Source organism: Mya arenaria, chromosome 13, assembly GCF_026914265.1.
Source record: "Mya arenaria isolate MELC-2E11 chromosome 13, ASM2691426v1".
NCBI lineage: Eukaryota > Metazoa > Mollusca > Bivalvia > Myida > Myidae > Mya > Mya arenaria.
Genome location: NC_069134.1, coordinates 15,641,434 through 15,662,592, shown reverse-complemented (window position 1 = coordinate 15,662,592; position 21,159 = coordinate 15,641,434). Strand labels below are relative to the sequence as shown.

Here is a 21,159-nt window from a genome sequence, read left to right as displayed (position 1 = left end):
TGAGGTAGCAGGTTCATGGCATATTCAAACAGCAGTCTAATTAAACCATTGTTTACCTTATGAGGTAGCAGGTTCATGGCATATTCAAACAGCAGTCTCATTAAGCGCTTAGAGTAGAATATAAACTCATCTCTGGCTGTGTCACTGTTTCTGAAAGAAGAAACATGATACATGCATTAGGTTTGTTTTCTTTAAATAAAATTCTAATCCCTTTACCTTACCTTTATTAATAGATAACACAATGTTTTACTGTTTGGCAATGGCAAGCAAATAAAGAGAGATTCAAATGGAGCTTTACTGAACTGATAAAGTGTGTACATCAGATTACCTACTTTGTTCAACAGAAAAATATATTGATTCCATTGGTTGTCAATGGTTTGTGATTGAACACTATTTATGCTTAATCTTGCTAGTATATTCGACATGTGCATACACAAATACCTGATATTTTTCAAGTACCTGTGGAATCACTCATGATGTTTATTTTTGCCTAACACTACAACAAAGGAACTTAACCCTAGCAGATATCATAACAAAACTAGACATCACAATCAACGTTAACAAGAGCTGTCACAGAGACAGCATGCTAGACTATTCTGCCGATTTTAAGTTAAGAATTCAATGTGAAACCTCAACCAGAATTTTATCAGTCAAATATTAAAGGAGCAACAATTGTATGATATGCAAGATAGAGTCATCATCCTTGATTATTTAAAGTTTCAATGCAATACATGAGGTAGTTGCTTAGTTGTTGACTTCTATGTGCTTACAGGCAAAATCCTTATTCAGAATTTCTAAGTTGATTAATAAAGGGGCAAAAATTACATCAAATGCAAGATATCAGTTATTGAACTTGATTAATTAAGAAGGTTGACTGGTTGGGAGCCCATGTATAAAGTTTTAATGATGAAAATGTATGATGTTTGATGAACATGATGTACTTGCTGAGTCATCGACTTAAATAGTTGAATAATAAAGGGCCATCATTTGCAAAAAAAGTTATCTTTCTTTGTTATTCAAGTAGGTTGGATGGTTGAGTAACGTTGTATGAAGTCTCAAAGTAATACATCAAGTAGTTGCTGAGAGATAAGTGCTTATATGCAAAACCTTAACCAGAATTTCTATGTAAAATAACGTCATTTCCTGTTCATTATATACATACAACCTGATGAAGGCCGAATGGCCGAAACGTTGTTTCATAAATAAATAATTTGTGTTGAAGTTGGACTTCTTTGATTATCACCATATGTCAAATAATAAAGGTCAATTATTTGCATTACATGCATGATAGAATTATTTAACTCGAAAAATTAAGAGTCTGTGTATAAAGTTTTAACGCAATGCATGATGTACTCGCTGAAGTATAGACTTAAATGTGGTTACATGCAAAACCTTCAACATAATTTTTGAGTTAAATAAATAAGGGCCATAATGTGCAAAATACAGTTATCTAACTTGGTTATTCAAGTAGGTTGGATGGTTAAGTACTGTTATATAATGTCTCAATGCAATACATCAAGTAGATGCTGAGATATTAACTAGGGATGCAAACGAATATTTGAATATTCGATCAAAGGTTTAGTATTCGAACGTCTACGGTAAATCGGTATTCGAATATTCGAAGAAAGTGCAATTAAGAGAATAAAAAACTTTTGCCTACACTACTGCTTTTGTTTATAAAGTTTGTTTGTCTTGTTTTTACAACGATTGGCCTCTTATGCCAGAGGTGTGAATGTGATGACAATTCACTAAACATGCTTCATATATCATTTAGGAACATATCATGGGGTAGTACTATAAAAAGACCCTCTAATCTTACAATTACTGACTAGGCATCAACACAATGTGTTGTCTTTGATGCAAATTAAGCTTTGCAACATAACTCAAGTCGCCATGATGATATGAATGCCATGTGCTACAATAATGTTGTTATGCACCAGTCAATTGTAACCACGCCCCCCCCCCCCCCCATGTCCGGGTGTATACTGGGGATAGCCGGGGAAATGGGCCGTGTCCCTAGGGTGCGGGGGCATTTGGCGGGGATTTTACCATCTGTTCGTCCCCCGCAGGGGGGATTTTACCCGGGGTTGGCTGGACCGAAAGTCCCCGCTATTCTCCGGACCTGGAAGGGGGGGGGGGGTGCATTACATACATGTGCTTTTAACTGTTTTCCATGTTTCGATACAATGTTCGTGCTTTGAAATTGAAATGTAGCGTTTTAGGATATATTTCCTATATTGTTGTACAATAGATGAGAAAAATCCACATATGTTATCGTTTTATTTCTTTACTAGTTCCAGAGTTGGTATGGGTTTTCCATAGTTAAATTTAGTCAATTTAGAGGTCAATCTCAGAACGAGGCTTTCTATTGGCGCAAAACGCATTTATAATTAAGGCCCCTTATTTGCATTACATTCAAACTAGTGTTATCTTACATGATTAATTAAGTAGGTTGGATAGTTGGGAATACATATCTTAAGTTGCAATGCAACACATGATGCATTTGCTGAGATAATGACTTAAAGGTCCTTACAATGTCATGCAAAACCTTAACCAACGCCGACAGTAACAGAGACACAAGAGTGAGTAGTTTAGCTCTCCTTATTCGCTCTAAAAATGATGTACAGAGGTCAAGTTTTAATGACATGCTCATTTATTTAAGATTTTTTTTAAGAAATTCAGCTGAAACAGTTGTCTCAGATCTTGTTTGAAATACTGCAGATCGCAAGTTGACACTACAAGAACAGTGAACTGAAGATGTGATTTAACGAGTTAAAAATGTCTAACATTATTGTTAACTAAAAGTTCTATACAATCAGGCGAGTACTAAAATGGTAAAACCTAGTGATGTTCCGATGATCGATTATAATCGAAAATAGATTGGTTGGGCCTGAAATCGGCGACAATCGATAGTATTTAATTAAAATCGATTATCGAAAAAAAAAATATATATTAGTAAGTGTTCAGATGTTATATTTAACAAAATGGCGGATGAAAGCAACAATGAGCAAGAAAATGAACTATTTTTTTATACAACAACACTTAATAACTTCAATCATAGACATAAAGGCATATGCATATAATAATTAAGAGTTTGATACTGTACGTGAATAAAACTACAACTCAGGTACTATCTAGTATTTTAAAAACTGATTATACTATCGATAATCAGTTACTACAGTGGAACCGATCATCGATAGTAAAATTGCAACCGATTTCCAACACTAGTAAAACCCCATTCTTTCTTACCTAATGAATGTGTGAATGCCTTTGATCTGTGGAGATTCTTTCATCACATGGAGGGAGGAGGGGTGGGAGTGGCCATTGTTCCCGGAGTTTGCCAGACTCTGGCGTAGACAGAACCCACGCTGTGGTGAAGGAGAAGGGATTGTGTTACTAATATGAAAAACTGTTTTTCATGAGTACAAATATGTTAGTAAATAGAAAGTATACTAAAATTAAGATGTGTATGGGCTTTTTATTTTGGTATAATGTATTTTCTAATTCTCTTCTAACTTGAAATAAATGAACAACAGTTGATACAAGTTACTTTTCATCTATTTAAACTATAGATTGCATTTTTTGAAGAAAAAAAAAGTCTCCCCATTGTAAAACATTGACCTACTGACCTCAAAATCAATAGGGATCATCTACTAAAAAAGACCAACAAGCAAACCAAGATTGATATTTGTAGGACCAAGCGTTCTTTAGTTATTTGGTGAAACTGTTATTTTACCTCAAGGTCACCTTGACCTTTGACCCACAGACCTCAAAATCAATAGGGGTCATCTACTAAAAAAGACCAACTAGCAAACCAAGATTGATAGTTGTAGGACCAAGCTTTCTTTAGTTATTTGGTGAAACTGTTATTTTACCTCAAGGTCACCTTGACCTTTGACCCACAGGCCTGAAAATTGAAAGTGGTCATCTACTTTTTATGACCAAAAGGCATACCAAGTATGAAGTCCCTGGGAGCACGTGTTCTTCAGTTATTGACTGTTTTTTACTGCACAGTCGCTGCAACCTATACTATGACCTTGACCTTTGAACTATTGATCCTAAAATCAATGGGGTCATCAACAAGCCTTCACCAACTGGCATACTAAGTATGAAGTTCCTGGGTGGAAGTGTTCTTTCATTATTATTGGAAACTGTTTTTTCCAAAAGGTCACTTTGACCTTGACCTTTGACCTTCAGATCCGAAAACAACAGTGGTCATCTACTATTCATGACCAATTGGCATATCAAGAATGAAGTTCTTGAGTGCAAGCAACTACTGAACCCAAATCAATAGGGGTCATCAACTAGTCATGACTTACTGGCATCAGACCTATAGCTACTGTATTCTGTCATTGTTTACCTTCTTGAGCTGTGAGTGCACATGTTGTACAATCAGATCTATAGCCACAGTATTTTCCCCCCCTCGAGGCACGATAATGTCTGCACAACTCATGGTTGGTGCGATGTAGTGTTCCATAGCAGGCTTTACGAATGTGTTGTATTGTTTAAGCACCCCTTCCAGTTCACGACCACGCTCAGTGATGTCACGTTTCATTCTTCTTGCTAATCGTATATCACTGTCGGTGTCCACAAATATTTTCATGTCCATTAACTGAAAACAAACAAAATATTAACCAAAAACAATCATAAATCTTTGCCAACAATGATAAGACTTACTGAATTAGTTTTGGGGCCATAACCTGCATTAAGCTTTATAATAAACATCTTAATAATAAACAGGTTTCCTAGATATATTCTGTCAACTGTTTTACTATAGCACTTTCACAAACTCACACAGAGACATAGGACCTCACCTGCAACAGATCTTTGTTCACAAATGTCATAATGCCTTCAAATATCACAACATTGGCCCCATAAATAGTTTTCTGAAATATAAATCATACAAGTATTTACACTGTGCAGAAATCAATTATATTTCTACAGTTAAAAAAAAAGAAGTAAAAAATATTATATAAAATACTTTTTTAATTAACCCTTACCATGCGGGGTCCGATTATATTCGGACCGAGTTGTGTGTAACCCGATCCATGCTAAGTCCGGATATTTTCGGACCGGGATATTTACCATGGGATGTTCAACAAATCCACTTCAAATTCTAATCTTGCAGCAAATTACCACATCAGTACATAAAAATCACATAGCAAAATAATAAATCTAGCATGTGACTTAATTTTATGTACCAATAATAGTAAACTGACAGAGAAATCCATAATTATGTATCGGATATTTTTATTTTCTCCCAACTCCGCCATTTTGAGTATGCGTTCACAGGGCATCTATACTTCATGCTTGTTTATTTTTCATTTTAAAGACTATTCCTTGATTACAACAACAAATCTCACTTAAAGTGAAATGTCAAGTTCATTACAAATTGTAATGGACGTATTCAAAATAGTTTTCCGTATTGTTTTATCTAAATGTTATGCAGTTACAAATCCCGGCATCAGTAAATGTCAATGACACTTGTATGTGTTCAACTCTTTCATTGTTTTTACACTATATTAACTCAAACATGAATAAACATGTAATTTAGAATAAACACAAGCTTTACATTGACTCAATGACAAGTATTTCCAAACCATTCTGTGATTTAAAATCCATAAACACCACCGTCCGAAATTGAGATTAAATTGTGAAACTAGGTCACCGGTGTCAACTTAGAAAATTTACTTTCGATTTCACCACTCACACTTAGAGCACTGTTATTTGATATTTAACCATAGAATGTTATAAAATGTTTTTCTTACACATAATTTACAGATATTTGTGTCTACATATTCGATGGCAGCCGCTGACACTTTTTTTTTATCTATAAACAACAATATTTGCATGACCTAAATTGGCGGGGATAAAACAACAATCACGTGACAGTTATTGTTTACCAGTGTCGGCTGTTACATTTGTCAATGCTTATTGCTATTGTTATTTTAACAACTCCTGCATATTTTAATTAATTATTTTATACAAAGAATGATATGACTGCTATCGTTTAGCCCTAGTCGAAAAAGAACAATAGTTCATTCAAAAATGTCACAAGTTTTTACTTTAATCGGATGCTGTTTTACATATCCGCAAGTCATATGGGGGCCAATTATCCGCATGTAATCTTTTGGTTACTTTACACATGATAGTTATAATTAAATTGGTGAACAGTGCCTATTTGATGAATGTTGACCAATTAATAAACATTTCGACTCATTTTAAACTTAAAACGAATTAACTGGTTTAATACATTTGGCTGCTGTCATCTGGAGAATGTTACAGTAGAGTAGATTTTAATTTTAACAAACCAATTAAGGTACACCTTAATTACAGGCTCCAAGCTTACACATAAGGATGTGGGACAACTTCACCTCAAACAAAACACCATATTAACACTGCTTATTTTTGTAATGTGCCCCCACCCCCCTCCCAATCACCAGGTGGCAAAATACCTGTAAGGTTTTACAAGGGGAAAAAAGGACCAAAGCATGAAATAAACACCCCTTAACCAAAACACCTCTATTGTCACTTATAAATGTATTCCTTATGAGTATGATGTACAATAGTGTTATTTATACAGAAAATGAAACATTACTTTTATCAATAAAAAAATCAAATGTAAAAAATGTAATTGGCAATTACCATTCTTATGAATTTATTTATTATATATGTCATATGATAACAGCTAATTAAGGAATTTTAACACAGAAAAAAACTACCTAACATAATATGGATTTACATGTTTATTTAAAAAAATAAATAAAAAAAGGAAATAATCACACTCTTTGTCACTAAAATCAATGTTTGTTATTAAATAAAAAAGGCAAAACATGTTGCATCTCATGAGAGCTTTTCATCAACATTTACAATATGAACCAAAATTATGTTTTTGCATACATGCACAAGAATTCTGAGAAATGACAAGTTAAATCATTGCATAAATGGCAAGTAACTTTAAGCAGAGATGTGATTTAACATTCTGCCATAATTGTAAGAAAGGTGGATACATTTTATTTCTTCAAAGTTGCAGTTATTTTTACCAAACTTTACATTGCATTTTATAAATATGTACAAACAGTATGGTGTTGAAACATGAGTATACAGACATGTTAATGTGTGCTTTATTTTGTTGGCCCTTCGGTAACATTAAACCACCTGATAACTAAATAGTTAAAGTATAAAAATTATGATAGTTTGCTTACAACATGTATATCTCTCTATGTATATCTCTCTCTGTTTTAATGTTATCATAAGATGAAATAATATCAAATGTATTAGAATATACAGTCCTACAATGAAATTATTTATGCACAGCCATCCAAGAACTATAACTATTTGATTTGTTAAGGCAGAGCAAGTATTTTTTAAGCTGTAAATAAAGTAACACTTGCATGTTTAATAATAAGAAAGCTATATGATATGTTATGTATAGAACTATACCAATGGGCTCGATAGGAATTTCCTATTCGCCTCTCTCATAGAGAACCTGCGTTCAATTCCCAGCCTAGGCGAGTGTGAGTTTGGTTAGTGGTCACCAAGTTGGACGAGTGGGCTTCTTTTCCGGGGTTTCCAGTTTCCCGTAGTACACAAGACCCACTCTCTGGTATCATTGTGCCAATGAGAGTTGCAAATGCTTGTTTCATAATTGTGAAAATAAATAAGTTTTAACTAACACTCCCTTTATGAATTCAATAAGTTACAAAATTAACTACTTACAATGGTACCAGGGTGGATGGCATAAAATGGGTTCTTCCCCCCCCCCCCCCACCCCACCCCAAAAAATGTAAGCAATTTGTAGTCTGAGATGTTGCATTTTGAATGTATAAAATTACTTTTTATCTTATTTCTCTGATATAGAAGAAGTAAATTTGAACAATGTGAGGGGCGTTGCCTGGTGCACATCCCCCTCTAGTGCAGTCAGTGGGTACAATGGGCAACTTGTTTTTAAGTATTGGTTCTATCCTGTCAATCTAAAGTAACTGCTTGTTATTGTTTATTCAGTACATGTACATTAGAAGATGCGATAAACTTCTTTTTAACTATTTTAAAGCTCATTTAATTATATACCATATGCACTTTTGATACTGTCCTTATAACCAAGTCTTGAGTACTGCTACTAAAGAAGACTAGTTCAGTCGCTGGTTGGAAATAACAAATATAAACATTTGTTTCCTTTAAGAAACATGATTGTACTTATAATATTTAATTAATACTGGTCAAAAGCATGTTTTTGATTCATTGTCTCATGTTGTGTTTATGCAGTCTCAAATGACTACAACTTAAGAATCGTATCTTATTGGTATACTGTTCTTTAAAAAAACAACATAGTTGATGTTTCCATAGCAACCTTTCAAAATTGAAATGAAATGACTGAAAGATACATAATTGTGGAATGTTTATTTATCAATCATGCTCCCATTCAGTAATATTGTAATATCAATTTCATACTGGACTATTGTTTTGTGATCCTTTAAACAGGGTATCAGGTCTGTGCCATTAGTATATTGTTAACTGTTCTTCTTTCCATAGCTAAGCATCACTAAAATACCGTAATGTGAATTTTTATTTGCTGAAAATTATTTATTATGACATTAAATTAGATAAAGCAGATACATATTCATAAAATAATGGTAATGTAGTCAATAAAAAACCTGAACATTGGTCAAATTCTTTAACTTTGGTATGAATATCAAATAAAGAAGATTGGTTGCCATGGGAACATGCAGAATAACTTTCTCACAAAGGTTTTTGTTGCTTCATAGTATTGTATTCTTGATCTGAATACTAAAGCTAGAAAAAACAAATGAATGACCATTGACATATTTGCTTGTTTCTCTCCAATAAACAGCTGTTTTTCAATTATATTGTAGCACACGCCATATAACAAATGTTGTCCAAAATAAACAATAACATAAGTTTTCATTTAATTCAATATCAATGTGAATCTTCATTTTACCCAAAAATTCTTCAATTGATGGATTTTATTGATGAACACAAATGTGTTTTTATGAAAAACAATAGCATATGCAAAATAAAAGTATAATTTTTAGACAATAAATTGTCTCCATGGTTACCGTGGAATCAATTTCAATTACTGATAGCTTAATTAAAACTTTAACATTTCAATATCACTGTCTGAAAGTTTGAATGTTGAAGAACAAGTATTATTTAAATTGTATTCTTTTAAAGTCAATGGGTGATATATTTAACATTCACTCAAAACAACTCAGCAGTGAGCACTGAACTACACTTACAACATTGCAGCATGGTAAGGGTTAAAAGTGAGTTTTTTCATAAACCAATAAAAAAAATAAAAATTTTAAAACTGAACACTGAAAAACATTTTGATAATAATGGATCGAAACAGTACAAATAATGGATTGAAACAGTATAAAAAAATATTTCAAATTTTGTAAAAATAATAATTGGTACTTTGAAACACCAATAACATTATGAATACTTTTGAATGGTAAAATATTAAAAGTGCCTCGGTGCAAAACACTCAAGTGCAAATGACATTTAACAATACTTACACATTGACTTTCTCGACTGTGAGAAACGAAATTATAGACTGGTACATCCACTTTCTTGCCAAATTTCAATCGTCTCAGTGTCTTGGCCAGCAGCTCAAAGTCAAAGGCATCAGGGTGGTCAAAATTGTACTCATTTCGGTTAGCAGCTTCGTGTTCTTTCTCCCCTAACACCTGTTTAATGGAAAAGATTTCATTTGTCAATCATTTTAATCGAATAAATTTTTCTATCGCATATCTTTCATAAAAGTAAAAAAATAAAATATATAGTTCATTTTTACCTGAAACATATGAGGACAATTAGGTCACTTTCCAATCATTGAATGGGAACCTAAGCTGGCTGAATAAATTTACTGATGAACATATTGTTATTGTGGAAACCATTTATTGGAAAGTCTGGAGTTCAAAACATAAGCTCAAGAAAGAGGTAATCCCAATTTTAAGAAGAATATCGAACAGGGTCATTGAATGTTAGGACATTTACAGTTCTATACTTAATAATAACTAATAACTACTGTATTTGAGTATTATAATTCATTTGAAAAATGTATGTATTTATTTACCAGTGACAGCATTATGTACCTTGTAGAATGAGTCCATACTGAGCAGGGAGACCCAGGGAACATCAAGGGCCTCAATGATTCTCTTAGCCACTGTTGTCTTGCCAGAGGCACTTCCTCCACACAGTCCTGCAGAATTAAATGTATCAAGCATTGATGATCATTGCATTCTACGCTTAACTAAGTCTATACATCAATCTAAAATTTAGCATAGCAATACTATTTAAGTTCACTAAATATATATAGATGGCTGAATTTAGACAGCATTTAAATAAGTCAAATAAGAATATATAACAAGTTGAGTTTCAGTTCAGATTTACATTAAAATGTAAGCAACATATTTAACATCAACCTACAATGCAGTATAATTTACCTATAACAAAGGCTTCCTTCAGCTCTCCATGTGTGTTGTACCATGGTGGGCGGCCTGCTGTGTACAACACTCGTATTCCCGACTGGTGAACTCTGGTCTGAGTTTTCTGTGCCCCTCCAGCAGCAACTGCCGCCCGACCCTTCTTCTTAGCTGCTGTCAGTTTTGAAGGACTTTGTGGGAACTTTGAAGATGGCTTTGGCGACTTGATTTCCAGGGGTTCCCCATCTCCATGGTCCTCACCACTTCCACTGGTCATAGTTTGCACGTTATTAATATTATATGCACATTGAAAGTTTTTGTTTATTAAACATAAGCAAAGAAGCCCTTCAGTGCCATTTTTTGGTCAGTGGTTTTGTTTCATTGTGCAATCAACCAGTCAATTACTGGAGGCAATTACCTCATTCGTCAATTGTTATGCCTTATTATTGATAAAATGTTCTGTAAGGTACAAGCCGATGAATAAGTTTAATCAATTGCACATACTAGCAGATTTCAATATCCGAAAATGGTTATGTTTCTGGCAGGAACATCTTTTTGTAAAATAAAAGAGTCTGAAACATATATATTTTAAAAAAGTTTTTTTTAAATCCTTTTTAAACGCTTTGCCCTCAAGAGTAGAGTATTCAATGCTTGAAATTCAAAGCTTGAACATAAATATGAATTTGATTTCACTTAGTCCTTCAATTAGTCAGATCAAACAGCAAGCTACCAGTTTTATTTCTACAATCAGTATGGCTTAGCTGAAGTACTAATAAGGATAGGTCACCAGTACAAACCAAGACCCAGTGAGCTATCGTTGTGAAATGTTTAGATGGAAATTATGCTGCAATATTTACAGGTTGTTGTGTACAATGAACGATTACTTCATTGCCATATATGTGTTGACTGACACGTGCTTGTGAAAAAGACAAACTAATATGTGGACAAGAATTATAATGACACTTGTATATTGTCACGTTTTTAAAGTTCTGAGAAAAAAAATAACTAAACAAAGCACGTGTTTGGATAAGTGCCAATATGCAACGTGTTTTCGACGAACTCGCAGCCTTTTCGGTTCTGTCAACTATTTAGAAACGAAAATTAAACATTCATACATTTCTTCCATCGTATAAAATATAAAATAATCCCTAACAACTCACCTATCGCCCTCGGAACTTGCTGAGCTCGCTCTATCAAACTTAAATTCTGACATGTTTTGTTTAGTTTGAAGAGGAAGTGAATGTATTAAGTATGTGGATTGGTGACTATTTTTATCCAGACATAACGTATTCCTGCGGAGCTTGGCGGAGATACCCGAAGTTAGCCGAGCATGTGGGCATTCCTCGGGAATTCCCGTCATCATCATGCACGCGGAAATTGACTCACTCTAACCCGAACATGGGACCAATGACAAAATAATCCTACTCCCACCCCTAACTAACTAATTATCCCTCACTGTTATTCCAAACCTATATTGAACTCAATTTCCGAATTCGTTTCCCAAATAACACCTACGAAATTGATATGGTTTAATTTAACAATGATTTTAAAAGTCTAAAAAACTATTTCATAACCGTTAAGAGACATAAGCATTTTGTCTTACAGACGACGGTAAATAAAACACGTTTTATTTCAATCCTATCATTAATTTTGAATTTCTTCTCCGGACAAGGGTGTGACGGGAGGCCGGATGTTCTCACATACCAACCTTTGTTAGGTACTTTCCCATACATACCCATTAATGCCCTACCTACTACAGGTTTAATAGAACTAACCCTACCCAATAAGGCGCTACGTAACAAATTTATTTTCTATAAGGAATGAGGTGGTGTGTCAACTTATCTATACTCCCACGCGGGCCTTTGCGGCGGGTGCTCCGATAAGATTGTTAGTCGATTTAGTTTTTTTGGAGCATACTGCACAAGCAGAATGTAACCTTGGTTAGAGCTACCCTGGTCAGTGTATACTGAGGCATTGCCACACAGGACCCCCATTTAACGTTCCTTCTGGAAGACGATCATAGTATTTGTTCCGAGTGGTGCGGAGGGGAATCGAACCTGTGACTGCTGGATAGACAGTCAAGTGTGTTACCACAAGACCACGGATCCGCCACCTTAAGGAATGAGTGCTCAATATATACCCAATCGTGTGTGCGGGCTGGTGGACGGACGGACAAAGCGGCAACTATATGATCTCTCGCGGTGATGGACGTCCTAGACGCACGACGACTTACATTTGTAGATGGATTATGTTTCGAAATGATTTGATGGTATTATCGATACATTGAACGCGTGTTTCTTCTCCATGAACGATCATTTCGACGCAATATACGTTTTGAGTGGACAATGAGATCAACGCGCGTGTCATACGTTCGTGTTTTTTCTCGAATTTCTATTTCTGAGTATTGATATAGTATCTATTTCGAGACTATGTGATTTATGTGTATGTTTTTGTTATGCTTGTTTGATTGTTCAAGTATAATTTTCATTTTTTTTTTATTTGTGAAATTTCATTTCCAAATATTATACTGAAATTAATGATCTTATGAACGGATTGTGTTGTCGTTCGCTCGGTGACAAGGTGGCCATATTTTATTACGTGTTTTGTTTTTATGTTGTTGAAAACGCGGCCTCTCTGAATGTGTTTAAGATCATGTAAAACGTTGTAATCCAGTGGATGTGTGTGTGCGTGTGTGCGTGCGTGCGTGCGTGCGCGTTTAGTAAGTGCTTCACCCGAACAGACACTATTTACCCTTGGAGGTTAAAAGGTCGAGAGGCCACATACCTGTGACGTGTAATGTATATTACCTTAACAGTATTAACTAATTTATTTGATATACGATGCACTTGGGAGATATAAGTTATTGCTGCATCAGATTAGAACAGTTGAAAAGCCATGAAGGGCATTCCATATGCTAGCCATAAACAATCGTCAGTCTTGATATCTCATTGCGCAGCGAGCAATTGTGCATCTACGTGTTGTTTATTGTTGATTTACGAGCAGCTGGTAAGAAACTCGTCAATTAAAAATGATGATGTGGCAAGCATGCAATTCGTGATACATCATGTAAATGGTTACCGTTTTCATAGACGCCGACGTTAAGTTCAGGGTTGCACGCATATTACTGTTTGTATAACTTTCGATTTTCTACTGAGTGCCCTTTTAAGAGAGTTTGATGCAAGTCAATAACAGCACATTTGGGTGTCCCTTTTTCACTATTTAATAATCTTTATATCGTATTTTGTTTTTAGGAAGCCCGAGTCACTCGATCATGGTTAATGACTCGTGGTGTCCTAATATTGTATATGCAGTATTACTTTATAATAAATCACTTACTGAAAATAAATGACGCCTATGTAAAAAATGTCAAATATGATCGTTCATAATACATATATGGTCGGTTTCAGCTGTGAGATAAATCACACTGAGCTATTAAAATCTACCACTATTAAACGTTGCACTTTTAAGTTGAGCAATTGTTATAAAAAAAATAAGACTTGTCTGAAACTTAATCAAACTGCAAAAGAAAAACTTACATGGTTAAAACCAGGCAATTTGCATTTTTGCCCCTAGTATCCATTATAATGTATGGTGATGTAAATGTGCACTTAACCACAGAGGATATTTAAACACAAGTCCATGACATCTGAAGGCCTTTAGGGCGTATCTGTTAAAAGGAAAACACTGCGCTATGTCAAGTTCAGCATTTCCCAGGATTTTTGTAACATAAGTATCTTGAAGATGAGTAAACTATCTAGTATTGTTAATATTATTGTTGGTTGATGTGAACCCCTCATGCATTTTATTGTAATGTATAGAGTTTCCATTTTCCATGTCCAGCGGGGAAAGGCTATTGTCACATTTAAAGGTGAATGGTTTGTAAACAGTATTGGAAAGTATCAGCATTAACATGTCTGCATTTTTCTCTGTATGAATAACTTAAGAGGCTTGTTGGTGACAGTATTGGAAAGATACAACTTTAAAACAACTTAAAAATGAATGGACATTGGGCCATCCAATAAAGAACTTTGTCAATTTTAGTCGTAAATTGAAATGATCTTAGTGTCAGTTTCATTATATGCTACATAATTAATCATCATTGAAAATGAACACAGTGTTGAGGAAATATAAAGCGGTTTATGACATTAATAGGGATTTTAAATAATTTAAGTTACCAAGAAAATCCTTTATCGAATGGCACCCAGGGCTGGCATTCATAAAACATGTGAAGTAATGTCCTGACATCTGTCAGTTTCTTGAAAATTTCATAGTAAACTAAAAAAATATTTTTAAGCATAAACATACTTTTAATACAGTTATATAAAAGAGACTTTTTTTCTATATTTAATACCAAGTTATTATATAATATGACCAGTGATAAAATCAGGAAAAATAACTTGAGTTAAGAAATATGACTTAAAATGTTTTATGAAGGACAGCGACAGACTTCTTTTCCATTATCCAGATGCGATTTCAATGTATAGAGTATACATGTATTTCTATTCTAACACCATGTGTTACCATCCATGGTCTGGGTCCAGCTATCTATCATTCTAACTGATCAATCATATGACATTGTATTTACATATTAATCATTTGAATAAATATGTCTGGAAGAAGAGCTGGCTCATTTGCTTCATAGTCAGCATTTATTAATGCTATATCAACATTTATGAGAAGGACAAGACAAATATCAGGTGTAAGAAATATAGGAAATTACCTAATCATGTTCATATATATGGTTTATGGGGTGATACAGGTCTTCCATCACGTAACTTGTTGAAAACACAGACTTCTAGAGTCTAAATGGTTTGGCTTACGCTTGGGTTCATACATCACACCAACATTCTGGCAATAGACCCACTGTGTGCTATTGTACTAAGTTTAGTCAGAGACTATATTTTCTTACATGTTGAACATGAATTATAGACTCAAGAAACAAATTGGCAATTCTTCATTTTTCACGAAAAAATGCTACACAAAAAACACTTTGGTTGTAAAAATTGCCATATATTTTGCAAAATATTACAAACAAGTATTTTTTTCTTGTGAAGTATATCTGTATTTATATGTATTATTTGTAAAAAGTAGATATATTAGTGATTTTTGTTTAATTTAAAAATTAGCCTTTTTGGAGTTAGATTGTCAAGTAAGATGGCCCCAGGTTGATGTATTTCATAGGTTTATAATAGACACCTCAGAACAAATAAAACAATAACAACAGAAACCACACTAAGAGTAACATGAACTATTGACATGTTCAGAATGGGAGACAAGAAAAAGATGCACCAAAATACTGGACCGATAATTTATTATTATATCACTAAAATAGTTCACGCTACAAACAACTAACATGTCATTCATGTAAAATAACTCATGACATGTGTTAACTACAAGAAAATAAATACAAATGCAAATATACATGGTTTGCTATCTCTATTATTTCATGCTTAAAAATATAAATTATATACGAGTCAACACAAAGGATACACATATCTTTAACATTATCACAGGACACATTATACACGATGAAATATAAAGACTTATGAATCTATCACAAGCTTCTCAAGGCCAACGCTAAAAGTCATATACATGTGGTCTTCTTACCACTGATACATTTTTTTTTTCAATGTTCACGTCTTTCAGACTTGAACTGAATGTTGTGTTTAAACATGATCATAATTATATTAATTTTTGTTGACACAACCATAATACTTAATAGCTTGATATATACTTTAGATAGTCTCTCATGTTTTAAGCTTAAAGGGACTAGACACCAGATGATACAATTGCAAGACAAAAAGAAAAATGTTAAAAACTTACATAAAATTGACATCATTGTGTACAACGCATTGAATCGTCCTCACTGATGTATCACATCCTTAACGACACATGCATCTTTCCCAGTTTTGCGCATTATTCCAATACAAAATTTACTTGGATTGTCTACCACGTAAATTCAGGTAAGTTTAAAACTAGCATCAATATATTTATCCGTACTCATAAACAGATATGATTTGAAACTTGGAAACCATTGTGCACTATTATTAAACAGGGAAACTCAGATGAGACAGCAACATGATTGTTGCGTTTATTCTTTTAATCATGTAAATTAATGTATTATCAGCCTTCTACTAGCTCAGATTGACAATTCTACGCTTGTTTTGAGGTAATACTGTATTTGCCAATTTGGGGATCATCTGGTGTCTAGTTCCTTTAATATAAAGATGACCTATGTTAAAAATCTCTCAAATGCTTGTTTATGTATATCACTCAGTCGTTTGTTTTACGATATCACACAGATGATTTTCATTCCATATCACATAGGAGCTTTATCTGACATCATTAATAAGGTCATCGACCTGATCCCAGTCAATGAAGCTCATCATACTTCCAGACGAAACAGATCCCTGGTCGGCTATCTGAACGAGGTCATCAATGTCAACAGAAGCTGTGTAGTCATCTTCCATGCGATCATTGTCCATGACAACATCGTAGTAATCAGAAATCTGCTCTGATGGAGCATAAGACGCTGACTGGCCAACAGCCTAGAAAAGCAAGAGAATAAATTAATTAAATATTGAATATCTTCAATCTGACCATGTTCTCAAGTGTTCTAAAATATTTTGAAAAAACTAGACCAAGTAATATTTTTCTTGAGATTACAAAATTGAGGAAAGATATCTTCTGATATAAAGCAAATATTCCACTTTATGAAATTTCTCAATCTTTTTGTTTACAAATGTATTTGGACATTTGATTTTGAATCATTTAACTCAATTAACATTAAAAGAACTTATTTCATTTTATTTAATTAGGCAAACAGTATTTACAATTGAGCTGTCAACATCATTATACAGGATGTGGCGGACGTCATCGCTCATAGACCAGCCACTGACCACAGAGGCGGCCTCCAGCTGGTCAAAGTCCTCGGGGCCCACAGGGGTATAGGGATCCTTGTACGGACGCTGACGGGCACCGGTCTGCTTGTGCATCCTCTTGCTCGGAGGACCTGAGGATTCAATAAAAACCATTGAGTCAAACTCCAAGCAATGTCCTGGTAACTGCAATTATGAACTGTTGTAAGGTTTATATAAATGTAGATTAAGCAAACTGAAACTTGATTTTCATTAATCCTTCTTAGATTGACATTGCTGAGTCACACTTAATAAAGCTAATTATTCATAGACACTCAATCTCCATTAAAAATCAAAATCAAATATTGTGGATCTTGCATTGATGTATCTGTAAACCAATAATGTGCAAGGGTGATGTTATCTTATAATCATGATTTTATATTTTAGCTACAGCTATCATAAAATACAAACTTCTGTCACCAATGATAGAGTAATCAACTTTATTGTACTTTCATCCGGCAAAAACTAACTCAGACATGAAACAAAGAGTTAATGCAGAAACTGCTTTAAAGCCTGATTTTCATTTTGACAAATGTGTATTGCAGCAAGATGTATGTTTATTCAAGAAAAATCAATGCTGCTGACCCATATTCACACTGGTCTGACCTAGTTTTTGACCCGAGATGACACAGACTGGTCTTAAACATCATGTTCACAAATATTCTGAGCAAGTTTAAATTAGGTTGGATGAGAATTGATGAATTTGTGAAAGGAATTAGAAATTTTGACACAAAAGTTTCATGAAGAACAGATCAAAACTGTTGTATTATTGACTTGAAAAAACCTTTAATACAATATTGTTAATGACACCTGCTGTTTTTTTGCCAAAATACAACCTGGAATATTTGGATGAAAAATCTAGCTAAAATCCTTTAGCATTCTGATTTTAACACTATTTTACAACCAGTCTTTACCAGTGAATGTTTTGGTGGGTTGAAGCTCCTGCAGCTGTTGGGCATAGGTTTTTGCTTTGTGGGGCGGCTTGTGGGAGCGGATCATGGGCTTCCGGATCACTGTTGTCTCCATACCCACTGAGCAAATACAAGGTTAGCCATCGTTATTTGGTCACACTTAACTACAGCATGCAGCAAATATCTTAAAGGAGTGTATCTTTTCTAATATATCACTTAGAATTGACTACCAAGGTCAATGCGCTTATCTCATACTGGTCAAGGTAAAGCAATTCTTTTGTGAAAATGACTTCTTAAGTTGGATATATCTATATAGCCCTATGCCATACAGTATGTCTGCTTGTTTTAATACCTCTAGGCTTGTGGTGGCCCTCGTTGAGTTTCTGAAGCTGTTCCACATAGGTCATCGGCTTGTGTTTGGGTCTAACAGGTCGCGATGTGGGTCGCGCAGAGGTGCTTGCAACTGAAGTGATACATGGTACTCGTGTTTAAAGATTTAAAGAGGCTCAATCAGCTATATAGTCAAGCCTGTGATCTGTTGTGCTGCACAAACTATTTAAGAAAATATTGAAGTACATTTTTCCATTCCAATATTGTCTATAGTCAAGGTGAATTTCAGCGGGCAAAAAACATAAAAAGGAACATGTGACCTGAGCATGTGTAGACTAACATTAAAAACTGAATTAACCAGTGGTGTATAAGGGTATTGTACATACTGGAAGAGCCATATTGAGATTTTGGAGCGACAGGTGTGGAGTATTTCTCTCCAGATTTCATCTCCTGCAGGCGTTCAGCGTACGTCTTGACACGGCGAGGGCCAGTCTCTGTGGGCTTCTTCTGTGGTAGCCTCTTTGATCCTGGTTTAACACAGTCAATAACTTCTATAATCATACCTCACTTCTTTAATTTTCTATATACTACATATTAACCTGCAGGCAACAATTTGAGCTGTTTCCCTGCACACTGGTACACACTGCACTATTTCCCACTGATATTGGCAGTATGATAAGAATACAGGATTACTGCTATTGTTTGAGTTAGTCTGAAATGCCAACTCACTTCGTTTTACAAAATTTCATGCTGACTAAATGACAATATACATATTTTGTTCATAGAAGGTATGCATATATATCAATAAAATAACTATTAAGATGGTTCATGTTATGACTTTCATTACTCAAGCACTGCGGTTATGAAAGTTAAAGTAGATGTCTATACAAGTTTTAATGAAATAACTGTTTAGGTAGGTTAAGATGCTTTATAATTATTTTGACATTCATCGTTTAAAGTATCGTAGATACCAATCTTGGAATTGTTTGGTATAATAAAATAAATATTGACTTTATCAAGGGGAACAGTGCATCTAATCAACCTTCAGCAAACAGTGTCAACCTTGGCTTGAGTGTTGGATGACAGTGTTTCTTCGAGTTGACAAGATGCACTGTTCCCATCAAAGAAGCCAATTTTTATAAAATTATTATAATAACTATAATTATTGAAAAAATCACTGACACCTTTTCAATGCTAACAAATCAGTGGCGTGGTATTAGAAAACATTGTGATCATGAAAGGTAGTTTACTTATGCAATATCTTTGTGATTAATGATGTCAATTCAAATTTCTTACCATAATGTTAAAATATGGTGCAATTTTATGAACCTGTTTTCGATAATTTAATCTTTCAAATATAAATCTCACCATGTATCATCTCTCTGTCCCGCTGAGTCAACTCAGTTCTCACGGAACTTCTAGATGAGTCCATCCTGCTGGCCGTTCTCTGTCGGGCCACATACTCCATCGCCAGCTTGTCAGGCTGTTTCCTTGTCCGCTCCGGCCTCTGCAAACGCACAATTTCTGTGAATGGTTTCACCTTGTACGTCTTCTGTGGTGAGGGGGTGGGGGAAGGTGGTTGTTCAATGCGGGTAGGGGCATGTTTAGGTGCCTCCCTGCTTGCATCCTGGCTTATGGATACATCCATATCTTGCATCGCCCTGCAGTACTCTGTCAGATCTCCTGCAATAATTATGCAAATTGTCACAATATGGTGAACAAATGTGTAGTGGTTAGTTATTTAAAAATTTTCAAGCAGTTCAAGAGATATGGAGCAGACATGAAATGTACGGTAGTCATATTATAGTCATATGACCTTTGACCTCTAAGTATGACCTTGATCGTGAACCAAGCTGCTTTGCTCATCTTCTCAATATCTTGAATGTATGTGGGAGTTATTTCTAAATCCTACCCGAGGTTCAAGACATATTGAGCGAACATGAAATAAAGTCATATTTTAATCACATGACATTTTATCCAGATTTCTAACATTTCTCACTATAAGTATTTAAGATGATGATTGTCTAAATACTACATGAGAAGTATTCTAATTACCAAGTCCACCGAGCTTACAAATTCAATGTGAACACAAAGTCTTACCACTAGTATCTCCCGTCTGTTGAAGACGAAGTGGCTCTTCCTCATCCACATCCTCCAGGCCCAGTTTTAATTTTGGCACAACACCAGGCACCTTCATTACAGAAGGAACCTTTCCTTGGCCTTTAATTGGCCTCTCCTCTGCCCTGGGTGGTGGTGCAATGATTTCCCTAGGTTCTGGTTGCCATGGCGCTTGGTCAGGGACTTGTTGGTCATATTCAAGATCAAGTTCATAACTGTCATACCCCTCCATTGCTTGGCTGAAGTCAGGCATGAACGGTGGACTGACATCTCTGGTTTTCAGTATTCCCTGTAAAATTGAAGGGATGTAATTTCAAATCACTAAACATACTTAAAAATATAAAAGAAATATTTCAATCTTGTGATTAAAAAGGAATCCATAAGTATTTTTCAGAATGATCTTACAACATGTCAAATCCATATCATAAAATGTCTGTT

At 34.6% G+C, this 21,159-nt stretch overlaps 2 protein-coding genes across 10 annotated transcripts in view; both read right to left on the bottom strand.

Moving 5' to 3' along the window:
* LOC128212872 (uridine-cytidine kinase-like 1) overlaps positions 1-14,105 on the bottom strand; it is a 39,706-nt gene extending 25,601 nt beyond the window's left edge. For 5 of the 6 annotated variants that reach the window (XR_008257629.1, XR_008257631.1, XR_008257630.1 and 2 more), the window contains exons 1-8: positions 11,606-11,752; positions 10,467-10,714; positions 10,116-10,222; positions 9,537-9,707; positions 4,815-4,886; positions 4,361-4,612; positions 3,250-3,368; positions 57-150 (exon numbers count right to left, since the gene is read on the bottom strand). Coding sequence is in view for 3 of the 6 variants with exons in the window: in XM_052918253.1 (XP_052774213.1) it covers positions 57-150; positions 3,250-3,368; positions 4,361-4,612; positions 4,815-4,886; positions 9,537-9,707; positions 10,116-10,222; positions 10,467-10,714; positions 11,606-11,658 (1,116 nt within the window). In the remaining 3 variants the exon portion in view is untranslated. Of the gene's footprint in view, positions 1-56; positions 151-3,249; positions 3,369-4,360; positions 4,613-4,814; positions 4,887-9,536; positions 9,708-10,115; positions 10,223-10,466; positions 10,715-11,605; positions 11,753-13,981 lie in introns of those variants that run through there. The other variant, XM_052918254.1, reaches the window with a different exon arrangement.
* A 1,634-nt stretch (positions 14,106-15,739) lies between these two features.
* Positions 15,740-21,159, bottom strand: part of LOC128213738 (ciliogenesis and planar polarity effector 1-like) — a 35,450-nt gene continuing 30,030 nt past the window's right edge. For all 4 annotated transcript variants that reach the window (XM_052919768.1, XM_052919770.1, XM_052919769.1 and 1 more), the window contains 7 exons: positions 20,704-21,010; positions 19,972-20,286; positions 18,990-19,130; positions 18,626-18,736; positions 18,277-18,393; positions 17,279-17,457; positions 15,740-16,993 (listed from right to left, as the gene is read on the bottom strand). In XM_052919768.1, coding sequence (XP_052775728.1) covers positions 16,778-16,993; positions 17,279-17,457; positions 18,277-18,393; positions 18,626-18,736; positions 18,990-19,130; positions 19,972-20,286; positions 20,704-21,010 — 1,386 coding nt within the window. In that variant the 3' untranslated portion in view covers positions 15,740-16,777. The remainder of the gene's footprint in view (positions 16,994-17,278; positions 17,458-18,276; positions 18,394-18,625; positions 18,737-18,989; positions 19,131-19,971; positions 20,287-20,703; positions 21,011-21,159) is intronic.